At 35.0% G+C, this 14,528-nt stretch overlaps 1 protein-coding gene across 5 annotated transcripts in view; it reads left to right on the top strand.

Annotated features, from left to right (window-relative positions):
• The window catches only part of LOC106467299 (zinc finger protein 239-like), a 49,432-nt gene that overhangs the window by 13,630 nt on the left and 21,274 nt on the right, over positions 1-14,528 (top strand). For 4 of the 5 annotated variants that reach the window (XM_022395447.1, XM_022395445.1, XM_013927637.2 and 1 more), the window contains exons 4-5: positions 10,553-10,647; positions 12,592-12,778. In XM_022395447.1, coding sequence (XP_022251155.1) covers positions 10,553-10,647; positions 12,592-12,778 — 282 coding nt within the window. Of the gene's footprint in view, positions 1-2,113; positions 2,436-10,552; positions 10,648-10,814; positions 10,879-12,591; positions 12,779-14,528 lie in introns of those variants that run through there. The other variant, XM_022395448.1, reaches the window with a different exon arrangement.

A 14,528-nucleotide genomic window follows, 5' to 3' on the forward strand; every position in this document is an offset into this window, starting at 1 on the left:
CTATTTCCCTTCCTTCCATTTCCCCTCTTTACCCTCAACTGAATCTGCATAGGCTTCTGTGCCCAGTAATGGCTCTTTTTCCATTGGCAATCCTCCTCCCTTCGTGATCTTTCACCTTCTACCTTTACCAATTGCATCTGTTTTTTGGTTCGATTGGCCTATTCCTTCCTACCTTCTTCCTCACATTTTCCCTTGCTTCTCGTCTTCGTCATCCAGTGGAGGAAATTCTGCAGTCCGGCATGTGGATCACACCCAGTATATTCATCTCCCACTATCTCCATCATATTGCAGTTTTCTTTTCGTCTGGGTTTTGTTTACCACCTGTGGCCATTCTTCAGACTCCAGTGTGACTTAGACTGATGTTTTTATTCATACTTTGTTTCAGAGCCTTTCTCTATTTCTTTATCTCATGAATCCTGCTCCGTGATGAGTAGTGTGTGACCAGCCATGTTGATTTGCGCTTTATCTTCCATGGCTTCACACGCTCATCATTGAGATGGGGTATTCTACAAGATTGCTTGTAGATGCATGACCTCATGATATTTTGCTTCATAAACATGCCTTTTGCAGACCGTCCAGAAGGGGATTGCTGCCCATCCCTGCCATGCCTGGAGTGAATAACTCAGTATGGTCTGCTTTTCAAAATAAGGTTTCATGGTCATCTATTGCACTGTCGCAGGTGATGACATTCCTCAGGACTCTCCACTGCATTGTCATCCTCCTTTCTTCGAGTGGAGTATGGGAGTCCTTACCACTTTCCAGTTCCAAGCTGCTGGGGTGGTTGACCATGAAGGCACCCTGCTGAATGAGTTTCACCCAATAACCATTCAGTTACCGAGTAGTAGGGTGGTGGTGTTCTGCAGGTGTAGATGACATTATATCCACCTATTTATCATAACCAATGACAACAGAGTGAGCCTTCAGGATGCAGTTCACCCCTTTGATTGAGGTTCATCCTACCTTGGTGTGGATGTTGGTACCCTGTGGGCAGGTTTTGGGTTGTCTATCTTCCTCCCTCAAATTCCTCCATCTGTGTAGTGGGTCACAGCAGTGGTATATGGGATTGTTCTGATTCTGTCCTTGGCTATCCCTCATTCTCTCTTCTTATTGGGATTTTATTGCCATTGGATGGCCAATTTCAGAGTTGGAGGAGTTGATTGCGTGCGATAGACTTCCTTTTGATACTGGATGTCAAGTTCCCGGATCAATAGCTCAGAGCTAATCCTTATGTCATACCCGGGAATTGGAGCGGTTCTCAATCCCCCAGGTTTTTGGGTTTGAAGTGAAGACGGTATGATCCTCATCCTACCCTCGTGTAGATATCAATACCTCGCAGGCAGGTTTTGGATGCAGTTGATTTACCAAGTACAGTCCGCAGTGCCCAACCACTCTACACCTAGGGGTGCATCCTTTGTTAACCCACCTTTCTCATTGTGGGATTGAGTTACAGTTTATTTCTATGGTTAGGATCACTTTCCTGCTACCTTCTTTCCCACTCAGATGTGCTCTTCTCATTTTCTGCCCTTATATCTTACACATTCCACAGTTGGGTGAAGAGTATACCTGGCTCAGAAGTGGTGCAGTTCCCCTCTTCTGATCTTCAGATCTGAATCTCTCATTTCCAAGCTTTCAGGGAGTACTTCTGTCATTCCCTCACACTGATCCCTCCTCCTTATCATTGTTGGATTCTAGCTAATCTTGTGAGAAGAGGGAAGTACCATATTGGAAGTTATAATTTTCCTATACTGAAAATATATTTCCCATAGGTACTTACCTCCCCTCATACTTCCCACCCTGCCTCCCCACATTTCTCTGATGCTAACATCTTCTCCCAAACATCGAAGTGATAGTTCAGTAGAGGGAATCACATGCATCACGTGATCATGTCATGCTCCTATTGGTGAGATGGTGACACACGATGATTTGCATGAGAGACATGTTGGAATCTTGCAATTTCAATAGGGGGAGCAGAAGGCTTGTGGCATGCATAAAGAAAAAGTTCACATATAGAGGGCAGTACTGAACGATAATTGCTAATCTTGTGAGAGGAGGTAAGGACCTATCGGGAATACATTTTCAGTATAGGAAAATTATAACTTTCTTGAGTGCTTTGATGAAATAATGTAGAGCTTAATATTGTTGAAGCATGAGAGACTGATTCACAAGCATGGTTGGTGAACAAGGTAAACAAGAAGAGTTGACACCTCGTAATAAGCCTCAGTAAACCTCAGGAAAAATCTGAGACAGTGGGGAGCTGGAGACAGGGAACAGGATGTTCATTGGAAGAAGAAGAAGAGGTTGATACTGAAACTGAAGAAGGTAGCTCGCTGTATATGAAGGCTTCAATTTAAAATGTGGCTGAGGACGTTGACGAAGAGAGAGCAGATGTGAAAATTGAAGGAATCAAAACTGCACAAAGGATATCCAGTTCAAAGGTGACATGAGTAGTGTAAATATGAATGATAATTAGGGTCTGAAGCAATTGATTAATTAAGTCTTGATACGGGATAAATACGTCTAAAACTAGCAAATATAGTAATGTTTAAATGGGCTTTGGTTTATTAAAATTGATGGAAAAAGATTAAATAGTTTTGGCTGAATTAAAAATGTAATTTAAATTTTGAATATAAAATATGAAGGGGTTGATCCTTCTCAGGGTGAGGATTTATATATCTAATGAAAATAATTTTGCTGTGGGGGAAAATGGGAGTACCCTGAGAAAACCCAATTTCACTGATCAGACACAAAATATTCTACCTGATCAGTTCCTGAATTGTTAAAGGTTATCTTGAGATTATGAAACTTTTTCATCCTTTTATTTATTTTCCTAAAAAAAGGCTATATCTTGGGATTTGGATGGGGTGAGGGCTACACACCACTTGTTGCACCAATATGACACTGCATTGAGTGATATTTGGCTGTAAGTGTTGCAGTGTGCGGGTTGCTAGAAGAACTTCAATAGCAATATCAATGTAAGTGTAAGATTTAAGGTAGGGAATGGGATATTGTTGACAAAGAGGTTGTATAATATCGAGCTTAACACTGACCCTTGGGGGACATCAGCTTCAAACATGAAGGGCCTGGAGGCACATTGTTGGTCTAAACTTTAGCTGTTATGTCATTAAGAAAGCTGAATATCCAGTATACAATAGAGGTGGGTAGGTGATTATGGATTAATTTGTAGCAAAGTCCATTGTGCCATACCGAATCAAAGGCTTTTTAGATGTCTAGAAAGATAGCTATGGTTGTTGAAACTGCAATAGATAGTTTCAATAAGGTTGTTCAATAAAGTTGTTTGTCTGCATTTTCTGCTTGAATTCTGTATGTTGTTAATAATGTTGTTGGTTTCTAGGTAAGCGTTTAACTGGTTAGTGATTAATTTCTCCATCAACTTACTAAGGATTTAGCTAATGGGTCTGTAGCTGCCAGGATTAGTGAAGTTATTATTTTTCTTAGGGATTACCCTAATAATAGCTGATTTCCAAGTAGATGGGTAATATTCTGATAGTAATGATAAATTATAACTTGTTATTAAGTGGGTTATGATTTCATTGTATAGGTTTTTAAGTTTTAAATTGTTAATTCCATCCTCTCCTGGGGCTTTGCATTTTATTTTCCTAAGGTTAATAATGGTTGGAGATGGCTTGAATGGGTAATGAAGAAAAACTTTAATATAAGTTTAACATAACAGCAAATGTACAACGTTTCAACAAGGTTTTGTCATCATCATAATGTAGAACTTAATATTGTTGAAGCATGAGATACTGATTCACAAGCATGATTCTGCCAGAATTTAAAAGGGTTGGGTTTGTATTTATCTATTGATAGGCAGAAGTTTTCCCAGTTATCATGTTGTTGTTGTAAGTTTCTTAATAAGATTATATTCATGGCATTAATGAGTGTTTTAATCAAATTGTCACAGGTTTGTATGAAGCTTTGTCTGAATTGTCTGCAGATAAATATTAATTCAGAAATTTAGGGAGTAAGTTTCCAGGATCATATGTCAGAATTTAGTTCTTTGCTAGAAATTGTTTCTTTGATGGCTTGGGTTATGGCATTGATTACATCAGAGGCATAATTATTGATTTCTGTTTTGTTGTTCACAGCTGTGATGTACCTTGTTTATTTAGTTTATATTTTAAAAGACATGTTTTCATTAAGAAATTAAAAACTCCAAAATAATGAAATTTCTCCTCCAGGATACTGTTGTAAATATTTTCTTAGTTTAAGGTCAGCTACCCACACTTGCAAAGTTGCATCACTTAGCGACAATTCGAAGTTGAATGGCATGCTTATAACCAATGGAAAGAGCAGAATTTGCTCTTAAAGGTTGTTACTGTAACAAGAAATGTATATCTACACATTTGTTTTCCCCTTATATGTATTAGTTTGATAGACAGATTGCATTTAGGTTTTACTTTTGTACTATTTGTGTTTGAATATGCATATCTGAAAGTTTTAATGATTTTTATAATTTAACTTGTCGCTTGGATTCTGAAAGCTTTTAAACAAGATGGCGTGTACAAATGCAATCTTGTTTAGGTAAATGCATCTCTGCCCAGGGGCTGCAGATAATAACTATAAAGCCCCACACGTACAAGTTGATGTATCGGCATAAATAATAAAAGACAGAATTTGAAAGGAAAATTAAACATAAACTATAAGTGAAAAGATAAAGGTGTGAAATTACACATATGACAAAAATAAGTTTGAAAAGCATTCTACAAAGAGTTAAAAGCTGTGTATGTATTTCCATTTCTTAATTTTAAACATTTCATTGCACTGTACATTGATGATAATAGCTAGATTCTGATTAAGAAGTTTGCACACAGGATCACATACAAAAGTTGTAATGGTTTTCAAACGAGACCCAAAACTCGAGAGCTTTCGAATAGTTCACTATTGTTTTTCAGGAGAATAAAGGTTTATGTTTAATAAGTGTAATGAAATATATAGTCACAGATGTTAACTTCATCTAAACCAGATGTTCAATATGATTTAGCTTTGAGAACTGGTCAGTCATAACCTAGAGTTATTGGTGTCAAATTTAGTTTGTGCCAAAGATGTGTGTACAATACATAAAGGACTTATGATAATAGTTATAAGAAATGTTAACCAGTTTTTATAAAGATAGAATTAATAGTAAAACATAAAATAATGACAAAAGGTGGTGGGTTTGTTTGTAATTAAGCACAAAGCTACACAATGGGCTATCTGTGCTCTGCTCACCACAGGTATCAAAACGGATTCTAGCGTTTAAGTCCGCAGACATACCGCTGTGCCACTGGGGGGGCAAGGTGGTGGGAAGTAGAGAAAATGATAATGTGATGCTATATATAGGAAGTAATACCAATATCGAGAAATTAAAGCATGAATAATACTAATAATGTAAAATAAGTTTAATTATGAATTTAGTTTTAATAGTGCTATCCAGTAAGCTTCTTTAACTTCCCTGTTTCTGTTAGATGTAACATTTGTCTGTATATCTGTCAGTTTAATGTCTTCAAGAGATTGTTCAGACATGTTCAAATGTCTTGTGACTGGAAGTTCTTTGTTTGTTTTGATTGTTGATTTGTGGTTATTAAACTTTCCTGCATAGTTATTTTGGTTTGACCAATATATTAGAAGTAGCATTTTAAGCATTAAATTAAGTAAATAACATTTTTTGTAGAGCAGGTTATGCTTTAGTAATTTTGAATTGCTTTTGGTTATTTTTATCAGAAAATTTGTCCAATTCCTGCATGAACTTACAGGTTTGGCATCACTTGCTGTTGCAAGGATGACTTCCACTAAAGTTGACTTTAGCATGAACTAAGTGTGATATCAAAGTTTTATTTTTTCTGAAAGAAACAACAAGCACTTCTGATAAAATGGATTTTAGTCAATCATTAAGTTGAAGGAGGTAAAAGTGTTTTTTTTTAGTATCCGGGGTAAGTTTTTTAGTTTTGGGTGATAGGTAATAACTATTGGAACATGAGAAGAATTTGTTTTAGCTAGAGTTAATGATAAAATAAAAAAAATGGAAAATAAAATATAAACATTCAACGTTAAAAAACTTTTTTTGAAACTACATACTTTTAGGAACGTTCTTGTCAAATTTCAAATAATTCCATCCACTAGTTTTATTTTTGGAATGAAATATAATGATAGCAATGTTAAATATTATGAATCATAACATGTGGCTGTCAAAGGGTTAATTCATTCCCACACCCATGTTTGTATAATATAAATTGTTCTCTCCCTCTCATTATATATTCTAATCTTGATATTTTGAAGCTTCTCTCTAATTGGCCTCTCTCTAAGACCTACTGCTTGGAATTGTATATATGCAGCAATTTAAATATATAGGCAAATTCAAGTAACTTTATATATGCCACTAACCTGAAAATCTTGACAAAGTTGCTGTTGTTATCTGTTGTAGTCTTGACAGTTTTGTTCAGGATGTAATATTCAACATGTACTGCTTCTAATGTCTTTTCAGGGAGATCGTAGGGATTATGTCCTTTTATATAATGAGTGGGGATAACGGCATGCTTATGTTCCAGCATGTCATCCTTTATCCAGTGCAAAGTGACTCCTAAATAGGCTTTGAAGTAAAATATTAGTCTGTCAGTTTCCAAACATACTTTTAATAACAAAACAGGTTAACTCCAATATTTAAAAAATAACTCAAGTTAGGTGACAGTCTAATAAGGTATCAATGATCCTAAGTCAGGTGTGAAAAACAAACCTCCAAAGTTGTATAGTTTAAAAAATGTGAGAATATTAGAAACTAAAAAAATTAGAAATTATTTATTATTCAATTACCTGTTTCTCCAACTCCAGCAGTCAGCAGTGGTAGTGACAGTCTTGACTACCATTAGCTAGGAAAGCTACTTTTTTCCTTATAAGCATCATTCATTTACCTCATTAATGTTCTTTGTGAAATGATTGTTCTTATTGACTGTAGTGATGTGATTAAATTTCTAAAGGCTGTGGACTCGACAACTCCAAATGACCAAAACTCTGAAACCATGAAGTCCAATATTAAGTTATTCAGCTTTTGTTGAGACACTCGGGAGCTTTGCCCAAATATTAGAAGCTGTTGTTTTTTCTTGATGATCATATGCAAGCTTTTTAGACATGTTGTCATTACCTTCATTTGATTTCACCGTTCACTTGTTTCATGCAGCACTTTGTTTCACTGTAGACTTGAATTCTGTAGCAATGGAGAAATAGTTTATGGACACAGGTTTTCTTAAGTTGCTTGCAGATTTACTATTTGCATTGAATGTTTTCTGTAAAGCCAAGCAAAGCAAGCGTTCATATAAGTTATCACCACTACTTCTTCCAGTAAACTTAAAGTATTTGTTGAGATATAGCCATGGGTTACATCAAAAATTTTGCTCAAAATTCTGCCACTTTCGTATGATATAATGCTGCACATAACGTCCCACTCTAGCAGCTTATAGACATCTGTCAGAAAATACACATCAAAGGTACCCTTGATTAGTGTGATGACCCTCACTACAAGTCCACAGATTCACAACTCGGCTATGTTTCAGCAAGAATTCATCTCAATACTTCATTCTTCTGCTGTTATTCCAATATTACTACTATCTAAAAAGTATGTTATTTATTATATGTATGAGTATTTTTATTAATTTTTTTTTATTGTTTTAACTACTAATTTTTATCAGTTATTTTATATTTTTAAGTATGTTAATAGGCTATAATATTACTGAATTTAAAAAGTAATGAGTAAAGAATAACACATTGTTTGGACTAAAAATTTAACAATGTTACCAAAACTGTTACTAAATTTGAAAAGTAGTTTGGAGGTTTTGCATGGTTTCAGGTTTAACTTCTAAGGTTGCCATGTACTTGTCTCAATCTCTGCATCATCCCATGATGGACATTTATCAATGGAAATGGCACACCTATTGACAATGATGTATTTCAAGGAGGTTAAACACACTTTGTCCAGATGTGCCAACCATAGCTTGGTTTTGACCTGGCTCTTTGACAAGGGTTTTGCATCTTCCACAATCACCCTATATAAGCGACCTTATCAGCTTCCTTCAGATACTTGAAGAGATGGAAATTCTTTTAAGTCCTCAGTGCTCTCCGGCCTCCTCAAGTCACTTCAGGTCCTTCATCCAAAACAACCCTTTCAGTTACTTAACTGGAATGTAAAGGTGGTGTTACATGCTCTTTTTCAATATCCGTTTGAGCCCTTAGCCTCATGTACCATACATATTACCTTTCCCTTAAGGTTTATTTTTTTTAATGCTGGCCTGCGGTCATCACTGGTCATTTGTGCTGCACATGCACAACATATCTTATCAATCGGGCTACACCTTTCTATACCCAAACGGGTCCTTCTTACCTAAGACACTGGCAGCCCAGGAAGGGGATAAGTCCTTTCACTGATTTATCTGACCGCTATTTCTTACCTCTCTCACTGATCGGATCCTGATTGTTTTTTTGTTGTTTTTTTTTGTTATGTCCAGTAAGGGCCTTGAAGTGTTATGTTGCCCGCACTAAGGCTTTTGGATGTGTTAGATGTGAGCTTTTTAATCACTGTGACCCTCCAGTTTCCTGGGATTTATCCCCGGGTTAACTTGATGGGATGGGTATGAAAATTGATCCTTCTTACTTATTCTGGGCTCTCTTTGGAGGTGAAGTGATTTCTGCAAGTTATGTCTCATCAGATTCATCACATTTCTATGTCCTTAGTGGCCTGGTTGAATTTCCCACTGGAGGACATTGTGTTGACTGGTATGTGGACATCTCCCCCAATACTTTTAACTCACATTATTTTCATTATCTGGCAGTTTCTTCATCTGAGGGTTTTTCGTTAATAATCTCGTCTCTTCTTTCCTTTCCATGGTCCGCTACCTCTTTTTCACAGGATCCCACTCTGTACTGAGTGTTGCTCAGTCAGGTGTGCTTTTATAAAACCAAATCTGCACTAACAACAACTAACAAAATATACTTTATCTAGGTTACAATAAGTTCTGTAGAAATGAAGTGTTCCATAAGACCACCTAGAGGCAACCCGGATGGTAATACTGTACTATGCTGGACTGTCACTCATGAATTATCTTGAGTAAAGCATAAGGGGATCCTGCCTGTCTCTGCTGATCAGTGGATTGCATAAATCAGGGTTGGTTTGCTTTTTAAAATCTGGGAACTTGTTTTACATGTTGCACTGTTTCCAGAGTGTTGTCCCTCAGAACTCCCCAACATGCATTACCCCCTCCTTCATATTCTACTAGTGGAGTTAAGGAGTCCTAACCACTTTCAGTTTCCAGTCACTGGGGTGGTGGACAGAGGTTATTCCTCCAGTGTTTGACTGATTTTTCTCCACTCAAGGAGAAGAGGGCAAAGTTGAGGGTTCTCCTCCCCATGACCCTGAATGTTTTTTTCCCAGATGTTAGTAGGAAGCCTACTTATAATACTGGTTCAGATCTGATGCTCAGCTATTTGGTTGGGTTGAGCGTGGCTCTTCATTTTGATCAATATTGGTTCAGTACATTGTTAATGGAAGAGAGTTCACTGTCTCGTCGTGATTCTGAATGAAGAGTGGTCCCATCCTGGGTTCTTGGTTGAGCACTGTTTGTTCCACATCCTCCCCATAATTCCAGGGGCAAGTGGAATTTACCTTGCTCACATGGTTGGGGAGTGAAGATGAATGTTCATAATTCCAGACCCGATGAGTTTTGTCTCTCCCACCCTTCCTCCCCACTAATAGCTGATGTTAGAGACTGTGGATTGGGTCATTCTCAAAAAAGTGACAATATTATCTGAAGGATGTGCTTATATATCATACTAAAATAAAGGGAGCATTGACATAGGTGGAGAGTGTCACAAGACAGATATCACCAAGGGCAATTAAGTGGGGAATAAAAGACTGGAGCAAGCAAGAAAAAATTGAGTAATAACTGTTGTGTGAGGAGTGGAGGTAAATATTATTGGAAATACATATTGATTTAAGAATATGTGTATTTTTGTATTCAGTTAGAAACATGGTCTTCAATATGTTGAAATAATTTTCTTTTTATAAAGCTGGTGGATCCACTTAATCCATTACACTCACTCTAAATATTTTAGCCATGTGACAAAATTGTTCTGTGAAAATTACTACTATATGACTTTATAACTAAAACTCGAGTTTCGATACCCATGGTGGACATAGCACAGATAGTTTATTGGGTAGCTTTTGCTTAACAAGAAACAAACCAACTTATGCGACAATAGGAACTGTAAGAACCAGCATGTATCTAAGTAATGAAAGAGTGGAGATGAGAGAGAGAGAGAATGAAAATATTTAAGTTTTAACAAAACAAAAAATAGCTATAACTAGAAATAGTACGAGTACTTCTCTGAATACATTTATTTCTAAAGCATTGATTTTGAAGAAATGTACCTCCATTTGGCTAAGATACTAATGATAATATTAGCTGTGTACCACTAGTATTTAATGGTGAAGGCTTTTATTATGATGTAGCAATATATAAATTATATTCAAACATATTCTTATTAACAAAAATAATATTAATACTTACAGAAACTGGAGAAACCATTTCTTTAGAAGGATCTTCACATTTTATTCGTGGGAAAGAGCAAGAGAAAAATTCTGATCAAGTGTCAGGAGAAAATGAGGTATCAATCTTTTAAAAACTTCACTGTTTTCTTGTTTTATTATTAGAGCACAATAACTACAAATATATTTTCTTTGATAACTTATATTGTCTTGATAAATATAGTTCTCTGTGTCATCTCTACATTTTTTATACTAGTTTTTTAAATAACTACAGTGTTGCTTCTAGGATTTTTCTCAAGTGGCCAAAATCCCCCACTGACTTCCAGGAAGTGGGCCATCCATGTAATGAAGTAGGTATCAACTTTACAAATCATAAAAGCATAAAATGATTAAGTAACTTTTATTTGAAGAAACAGTAAAGTGAATCATTGCACTTTGTTTCATTTCTGTATGTACTGAATATATCTACACATTCACTGACAAAACTTACATTGCAGTCATTTTCTCTGCATTTTTTCCATTATTTATTTCTATTTGTGCATCATTTTGATGGAAAAATATAGTAATTTTTTTGAAAATAAACTGCTTCTTGAACATTTTTGTACCTTTTGTTTTTTTCACTATTTTCAATCATTGATACCTCTTAATATCAAGGAAATCTCCTGCAAAACCAAATGATGTCAGTCATAATACAGCCAATCACATCCTTTTGCGTATCCACATGAGCTAATTTACTGTTCAGAATTTTCCAGTTATGATTGCAATCTGTTGTTACAAATCATTCATAATACATTTCAAAGGGTGGGCACGAAAAATTAAAATGCGTACTTTTATTTTTTGTGTGAACTAGTGTGCAGGCAAATGGTTATTTTGCAACATACAGTCTTTTAGTTTTAATAATTTTTCAGATGTGTGTGTGTGTGTGTGTTATAGCAAAGCCACTTTTTGCTATCTGCTGTGTTCACCATGGGGAATATAACCCCAGATTTTAGCATTAAAAGTCCACAGACTTATTCATAGACTTGTAGACAATGTGATCCTGGAGTAATCATTACTAATGTTTTTGGTGCAGAACCTGAAGACAATCATTGCAGATTGCTCAGATGCTTTAACTAGTAGATCCTACAACTCCTTTGTTATTATTGGTTATAAGCAGCAAATAAACGTTAGAACTACTAAAAGCTTTTTTACAAATATAATACATTATTATCATTCATTTATTTTAAAAAGATTTATGAATGTGGTTGAGAATAAATCAATCATAATTTGATCAAAGTCATACTACTAAAGTCAGTTCTTGAAACTGTACAAAAGAGGCTGGAATGTCATAAGTATATGTAGATAGGTAAAGGTTTGGGAAATGAGAATTTGGGCTTCAGAAAAGTAAAGATTGGATATTTTGATGATATCCATGAGCTACATATTTCATACACATTAGAACAGTGTAGTAGTGCTTTATTATACGTGTATATTTTTACTTTTTAAGTATGATATTCTACTAAGAAGAATGCTTTTCTCCTGAAAACTTCCTAGACTTTAATTGTTTGTTTTCTTAATAAAACTTTTATATGATTATCTGAGAGATGAAATTACAAATATTATAAATAGAATAATGTTTTTACATAAGATTCCAAAATATATTGTGCTTTTTTAGTTTAGTATTTTTAACCTAATTTTTCTCTAAGTGTTTAAATGTTTCGAGTTTAGTTTTAAAATGTGTGTGCAGCAATATATATTATTTATTTTATTCTGATATTCTCTGCTGCCTCAATTTTAATCAGTAAATATCCTGGTTAAAATAATTACTATTACCTAACATTTTATTGTTACATAAAATTGATAAAACACCAGCCATTGAAGCTACTGTGTTTTCTATTTCAAGTAATTCTCTGGTCATGATATTATGTGGTTTACTGAAGAAACTTATTAGACATTAATTCACAATAAAATGCTAGTTGTAGCTCTTCATGGTTTAAAACAAGTGAGCTTGGAAAACTAACTATTTATATGCTTTAATGGTGGCAGTGTTGTTAGTTATTGGTCTGTGACTTTTTATATCTTAGAACATGTTTGTCAGAGTGAAAACTGAACAGCCTGATGAGTTACAACAAGATGACATTACTTCCCAGTTCAGTGAGAGTGATGATGAGAATGTTCTAGACATTGCAAAACATGATATTACAAGTGTGACAAAAAATGAATTTCAAGAAGAGTTGCAACATACTGATTCTGTGTTGGAAGGTACATCAGGTGAGTGTAATTATATATTTCAGAAACTTTGTTAATAATATAGTGCAAGGAATGTTTGTAAATAAATGACAGTTCTTTTTAAGTTAAATCTTAGTAATCACATAGAATTTTTAGTACTAGTATCAGAGGAATAAACAACTTAAGCTACAGCAGGTACTCATGGTGTTGTGCTTGTTCTACTTCAGGAGCTCCTATAAGTGTTGTTGAGATTAGATTTGATGGACATTTCTAAAAGCTTCTTCACACCATCCACTTTATATGATTCTACCTTTGTCCAGTTTACACAATATACTTCTTCTTTAGTTGTGTCCTAACTTAATTCCTCTGTCACTCTAAGCTTCTTTTAATTTTCCTTCCTCTATTTAGTTTACACTATGAACATATTATCTTGTTAAGTCCTGGCTCAAATCCCCTTTACACTTTATGCTTCCTTTCATGTTGTCCCTGACCTAATTTCGATAACACTGTTAGCTTCCTTTCGTGTTGTGTCTTCTATATAGTTTATATTAAAAACGTTTTTCTTTGATATTTTCTTACTCTTTACACCATAAGCTTCCTTTTAAAGTTGTGCATACCCACTTTATACTGTAAAGTTCTCTTCTAGTTGCACTTTGATCAGTTTTCCTTACACTATAAGCTTCCTTTTTGATTGGAGCCAGGCATGGTTTTACAGTTAGCATGCCAGATATGACCGGTAATTTGACTTCCAGTATTTTCACTCCCCATGCATTTCACTCCTTGTAAATTAATTCACTAATGTCAAAAAATAATCAACAATAAAAGTAACATTTATTAAAAATTATTTAAAGTTATGAGCTATTCCTCGTAAAAAGTCGATCTTGTTTTTTGGGTTGTATTCCAGCAAGAACAACTTGCAGCTATTTGTTCGCATGTTTAAACTTTTTTTGTCATTGTTGTCACCCCAATCAAATTGTACTTTCTTCAATTATGCTAAATATTCTTCTTTCTTCAAAGTTACAATTAATTTCCAAATATTGGATGCATGCACATCACTGAGCTTTGAAGTGCAAATTGTTGTTCCAAATTGTTGTTGGTATGAAGCCTATCTTTGTTCTTTTCTGTTACAGACATTCCAAGTGTCAATAGGAAATATTCGAGTAATTCTTTGCCTTCAATTAGCTTGACCTATTTTGCAGCAAGTATGGAACACTAAAACATATTTTTTGACATCAATAAGGTATTACTGGGAGTTAAATTGCTAGGAGTGAATTCTCCTACAATCTATGCCAGACTGTGGATCTGGGGGTTCATAGTTCTCATCTCCTTGCCATTAAAAAGATCATATTCCTCACTCTGGACACACAGATTGCATTTTACAAGTGACAGTCAAATCCATATAATTGGTTAAATGGTGAATACTGTTGACTAACTGTTTTGTCTCTAGTCAATGATTTCAAAACTTATGTTACTTAGTGTGCAGATAATCTTTGTTCAGCTTTTCACAAATATCAGAAACAAACCAAACCTTTCTGCTTGTGACCTCTATCCACTTTACACTATAAGATTCCTTTTCAGCTGTGTGCTATATTGCATATATGTAGTAATATTTTTAGTTTTGTCCTCTATCCACTTTACACTATAAGATTCCTTTTCAACTGTGTGCTATATTGCATATATGTAGTAATATTTTTAGTTTTGTCCTCTATCCACTTTACACTATAAGATTCCTTTTCAACTGTGTGCTATATTGCATATATGTAGTAATATTTTTAGTTTTGTCCTCTATCCA

Source organism: Limulus polyphemus, unplaced genomic scaffold (assembly GCF_000517525.1).
Source record: "Limulus polyphemus unplaced genomic scaffold, Limulus_polyphemus-2.1.2 Scaffold2560, whole genome shotgun sequence".
Lineage (NCBI taxonomy): Eukaryota > Metazoa > Arthropoda > Merostomata > Xiphosura > Limulidae > Limulus > Limulus polyphemus.